The sequence below is a fragment of the Stereum hirsutum genome, assembly GCF_000264905.1.
Source record: "Stereum hirsutum FP-91666 SS1 unplaced genomic scaffold STEHIscaffold_16, whole genome shotgun sequence".
Taxonomy (NCBI): Eukaryota; Fungi; Basidiomycota; class Agaricomycetes; order Russulales; family Stereaceae; genus Stereum; species Stereum hirsutum.
Genome location: NW_006763146.1, coordinates 1,361,327 through 1,367,326, shown reverse-complemented (window position 1 = coordinate 1,367,326; position 6,000 = coordinate 1,361,327). Strand labels below are relative to the sequence as shown.

Below are 6,000 nucleotides of genomic sequence, written 5' to 3'. Positions count from 1 at the left end.
ACTCACGAAATTGATTAGAATGTGACTGGGTGAGGCAAAGGCGAGGGAAGGGAAGAAGCAGGGGAGGGAGAATGCGAAGGAGAAGCAAGAGAAAGAGAAGCAGAGCTGGAGTAGGAACTGAGGTAGAATCTATTGCACTGGTGAAGAGGGTGCCATTGGATATGATCGTGAAGATGAGGAAGGAGTCGTTGTCGGAGCATTTGAGGGGGGTGGTGCCGATGTTGAATGATTGAGTTATGTGGGTGATTCTGTATAGGTGGTGGGTTGTCGCTGAGGGAGCCGTGTATGTTGTAAGCAATTAGAAGTACTGACCATCTCAACGAAACAAAACGCTGTGAATGATTACGAGCACGGTAAGAATATGACTACTGCGGATGTCGACAGCTCTTAGCATTCGGTCCTATAGTGTGCATCTGCCCTATATAGTGTGCGCCACGTATAGTGTGGCCACAATGAATTTTTGTACGACGCGATCGCCGTACGATGCGACCGCCGTATAACTCTAACCCAAGTGAACCCTACCAAGACTGACACAAAGCCTAACCCTGTAGCAGAGTGTCGGCATACAAAGATGAATACTAGGGGCACAAGCCCTGGGAGCACTAGCTCGGAGTGGATATGGGGTGAATGTCAGTCTTGAGGCGGGATACACCAGGACACAGGGTCATACTGAGTATGGCGGCAAGAGATTGAGTTAAAGGACTACTCTAAGATACAGGCAGTTCTTATATACATCTTGGACTAACCCTTTAGGGCACGTCTTCACTTGCACACTATAACGAACACTATAGGAATCCTTCATGGATATCCAGTGGACCACACAATGGGCACAATGGGTACAAATAGGACCTGTGTTTATAGAGGGCGAGGTTGGATTCTAAAATTGCCTATTTTGGCAGGTTTAGGGGGATCCATATATGGTAATAGAGAGGGGGATTTCGTCTCCAGCTTCCGAGAGAGGGTGAAAGAAATTAGGGGGATTCTCGACCCAACCTCACAGAAAAAGAGAAAAATTAATAATCTGTCAAAGTATCTAAACTCCCTCATACTGTACTATAAATGATACATCTATCAATCAAGCTTGTCCTCTTCACACTTTTTCTTCCGACAGTCAATGTTTTGACCGCTTGATGAATAATTGAGAGGTCACTGAAGATTCTCGCAAACAGAGAACTAAAGAATGAGGATGAGACCACAGCAAACTGGTCTAATGGACGTAAAACCTGTGTAGCTGGAATGAAGCAGAGAAATGCCGCTGATGGTAAATGTACAAATCACGGTAGACCAAGTGCCTTGGTTGGTCCATGCACATACAGAATCAAAGCTGCTGACCCCCAATGTGCTGCCAAGTTTGAACACAGAGGTAAGAGATCCTGCCGATGGATATTGACGGCTCCTTCTTCCAAGCATGTATGATTTTTTTTACCTCCAGACTTGTGATAGAGTCTGATGACTAAAGATAATGCCAGTGTTCTCATCAGACAAAGGGAAGATCAGAACAAATAGGAACTCACCTTAGGTGAGCATGAGTTGATCTCCAACAAATACAAAACCCCACGAACTGGAGTGAATAGTTGATAGAGCATCGACCTTGGCCATCCAAAGAGTTTCAACTGCTGTAGATTTTGTGAAGGTGATCTGACACTGCTTGAGAATCTGAGCGCATAAAACAAGTAAGTTAATACGGATGCCCAGAGCTGGCATACAGAAGAGCCAAAAAGATGTACCACTTCAGCAGATCTACTCGTTGCCAACTCCACATTTGCACTATTCCCAGCGGTTTTCACTGCCACCGCTGAAGACATCGCAAACCTGTTCACACGGTATCAGGAAATGCATACTTTGCTATCAGCCTGGTTACAAGGTGTCATAGCTATCATATTTGAAAAATGGATCCTATGTAGACCACTACAGATACTATGAGGGGCTAGGAGCTGAGAGAGGAGGTCTAAGCTAATTGGGTAGGACGTAAGAGAGGGAAGTAAGAGAAGACCGGCTAAGTCGGTTAATGAGATAGCTGGACTCCAGAACATAACCAGGAAGTGAATTGGAAAGGAGAAGTGGTTGACCGAAGTAACACATGTTGAACGTGAGGGAACAATCGGAAGTAATGTGCGAGCATAAAAGAAGTAAGAGTCGGGAGAGATTAGAAGCCGTGGCCAAGGGGATGTTTCTGAAGAGGAAGGAAGTGGAGAAAAGTAAGGGAGATTGTAAAGAAAAAGGAAAGGAAAAACAACATATCCGTATGTATGCTCCTTACAACATACCTCCTCAAGAAGATCTGCTGCAGGATGAGGAAGGTACAGTGGATGTGTGTGAATTAGCACGGAAAGAGCTCCTTAGTGATATTGCTAGAAGGGTATTTGATGTATATAGTGCAGGGGAGGGAGACCTGTTACTGAAAATATTTATTTGGAGTGAAGAAGGGGAATTCCATATTGACCACTTCTTTGCTGGACGAACCATTAGAGGCTGGCAAGGCCTCAACAGCTTGAGAGTCTTGCTGTGACGTGCTTTGGGCTATACACGTCACGAAGAATTTGTACCATTGTAAGGGGCTGCTAGGGATACTATCATGACCTTTCATCATTTCCATGCCTTTTTTATTATTTCCTGGTGTGTGCCACAGTTGGGCCACACTTTTCTGAGTTTCTGTGCCACTATGGCCTGGGTTTGGTTGTGTTTGGTTCTGGCTAGTATATAAACCTACCTACTTCCTGTTTTGTACTCTAGTCTTGAGATCGTCAATCTCCCCCCTATACAACCTTTTCCTCGCCCTTGGTGTATGTTTCTGAGTGAGAGATCGCCTGCCAGCAACCCCTCTTTGTAGGATATGGTTGTTCTGGTGTGGTCGTGACAGATACGGGGGTAGCACTCAACATGAGTGGGCCACATCTATCCTAGGTGCCACTTCCGCATAGCTGCTTATCTTGAAGTCCCAGGTGATTAATCTTATCTTATCACGTGCACTTGTTTGCTCCTGGCAAACAAGCCAGATCTTGTAAATATATTCATGGACTCTCATACTGTACTATTTCTATCAATTTGGTGATCACGTGTCACAGGCCCTCCAGAATCAACAAAATGTCACAGCTGTAACATGTCACAACTGCAAGTGTCGAAAGCATCGAGCAGATTTGTGTCCCAAATGGTAATTTTTGATATTTTTCGTCAATTTTTTGCCCAGTGTCACGCGGCTTCGCTGCACTGACAAAACCATTGAGTGTGAGGGGCCTGTCACATGTCACACTGGGTGCCAAATTGATCAAAATAGTACAGTATGTGCATGGCATCTATCTTGTAACCTTCATACCTCCTGGAATATCATCCACACCCTTAACGGGCAGACAGGTACCATTCTCTCAGGCGCGAATACCTCAAGACAAGACCCCAACCTTGTTGGAAATGCACCTCTGATAGCACAGATGGAATAGAGACACACATAAAGGGGTTATGAAGTTACTGTGGCAACAGTGTGTCACGGAGAATAACCCTTTATGCCATCCCTTTCTTTATTCTCAGTTTTACTAGAAAAGAGAAACCTGGTGATAGTAAGACGATGATCATTAGCCAAAGTGGCTGAGCCAGTAAATATATGCGAGAAAACCCAGCAAATTCTGGGGTGATAAGATAAGATAAAACAAACTAACTGAAGACTACAAAATTTGAAGTAATATACTTACTACACCCCAATCAAAGGGGTGTTACACTTGCAGTGAGTTAAGCATCAACGAGCATGTATGAGGATGTGCCGCCAATGTATTTGGGTGAGACGTAAGAGGACGTGAGACATGAGACATGAGAGTCACAAGGGTGCCCATGAATGAGCGGGGTGCGGAGTTTAGGGTAGACGTGGCCCCCTTCCCATTTCCTTTCCTTCTGGCTCAAAATCCTTGGCAGCCTTATCCAGGCTCACCTACATAACAATGTGATGACACAAATTCATTTGCGGGTCATGAATGAGGTATACGGTGTCCGATGACTGCTGCAATAAGGTTTGCTTCATTTTTCTTGTAACTCAGGCTCTTCTAAGCAGTGGGCAAGGGCTCCAAGGACCTCCAAGGCCTTGGATGCCTTGGACGCCTTGGAGTGATTTGCTGTTTTGCTGATGCCTATAGGCCAACATGTCAACCTGTGTTCCAGTGTTCACTGAGACTTTGCTGAGACTCGATGCAAAGAATTAAAGTTTTTCATATTGTGGTAATGCAAAGAGAAAAGGATATGCATGATAATCATCAAACAATTGACACTCAAGAAACCTGACGACTTCTCCTTGACTTTACAATTGTAGAAGATCTATCTAGCGCTATCTTCATGCCTCGAATAATTTGAACAATCTCATCTAAATAAGATAACAATTCTAAGTCTGATCAATAATATAGATAGACAAGTACTTCAACTCACTAGCAGTCTTAGCATTATCAGCCTCAAATTCATACCGTTTATTTCCCCCATCACGGTGAACAGTAAAGCGAAATGATGAGGATGATTTAGCAGATTGCTGACAGGCAACAATGCTATTAATATGATAGGATGAGGTTTTACCACTGTCAAATACAGCTTTTGCTTTGTTTGAAGAGGGCATGATCTTGAAGGACAAATGTAAATACTGACAGTAAAATCAGAGCAATTCAGGCTTACATGAATATAAGCTCCATCAATAGCAAGAACTCTTTCATGTCTGCCCACAAGCATGGGCATCTTTCGGAAAACAACATATTTCTAACAAAGGCTTATTAACCAAGGTCTGAACTGTGGGATTGAATACTCACCTTGTATGCAGCAGTGTAGTCAGCAGCAGGTTGTGATTCTGGCACCTCCGACATACGAGTGAATATAGATGCTGTGCAATAATTAGCATTTTGTGCAGCGCACTGACTGTAATAGGCCTACCATTTGGATCGGTAGTCTTGCCTGTTGTTTTTCCCAGGTCAACACCCAGATGTGGCAGCATGGATCGCTTGACCAACATCAGATCTGATTTCCCCTGGAGACTGGCCACTGTACGGTCCAATGGAATCAATATACTCATGTCACCCAACAATAGTGCATATTCCTTGGGATTCTGCAGTTTACGCTTCCGGCAGACAAGCTCGAGGGATTCCTGCATATACATAGTAGAGGATCTAGTATGAAAAAGGCGGTGAGTATACCAATAGGTACTTCCAGAAGAATTCACGTACACCGGTATGGTGGTTGATATATGCACCGCGTCCGCTGTATCCAACACACGAATACGAAGGAACATCTGTGGTCCATAGATGGGCGACGGCCCAAATGACGTGGAGAATATTGAAGTACCAAGGTTTGACCCGAAAATGGCACTCGTACCCGGCCCAGGAGCAGTAGCCGCAAGTCCTCCGGGTGTGGGCGCATCCAATTTCTTGACCTTAGTGGTGACACGAGAGGGATCGCGCTGAATTTTTGCCTCCAATATCTTATTTTGTTGCACTTTGGCCATGATGAGTAATCGTCGGCCGTTAGGATTTGATGCAGTATTGCGTACGTACCTTGAGTGGCAGTCGCTTCCAGCACGGCATAGAAATCAAACCCAAACTTTGCAATCCTACCAGTCCTGTCGGGCGCTGTGGTGGACTCATCAGACGTGACGAAGATATGGGTGAAGCGAACGACGCACGTGGAAAGTCTTCGTCCACCTCGCCGTCATCTTCGGCTATCCGCATTACCCATCCAACCGCGCTCAAAAGATCCTCCGATTTCTCTGGTTCCTCGTCCAGCCGTGGCTCCCAGCCCTCCTCCCAGTAATTCCATAGCGCGAATCCGAGAACCTCCTCCATCGTAGCATCTTTTCGAACATTCAACAACATGGGCTTGCCCGCCGGTGCCCGAGCACGAGGGAAGAAGATAGTAATTGTAGTCGACGCGGCGGCGGGTACTCCACGACCGGAGATGACGGAATACAAATCCGAGAAGGGATTCGAGGAGTTAGACGAAGCGAGAAGAGAGGAAAGCGCAGATTTGGCTGGTTTCCGGACCACA

General features: G+C 45.4%; 1 protein-coding gene across 1 annotated transcript; it reads right to left on the bottom strand.

Moving 5' to 3' along the window:
* Window positions 1–4,250: 4,250 nt before the first annotated feature.
* Window positions 4,251–5,684, bottom strand: STEHIDRAFT_65385 (uncharacterized protein; the record flags this gene model as incomplete). The annotated part of the gene is made up of 8 exons (XM_007308668.1): window positions 4,251–4,342; window positions 4,405–4,588; window positions 4,642–4,722; window positions 4,773–4,843; window positions 4,894–5,126; window positions 5,184–5,451; window positions 5,511–5,585; window positions 5,639–5,684. The coding sequence occupies 8 exons, from the start codon at window positions 5,682–5,684 to the stop codon at window positions 4,251–4,253; spliced, it is 1,050 nt and encodes a 349-aa protein (XP_007308730.1).
* Window positions 5,685–6,000: the final 316 nt, after the last annotated feature.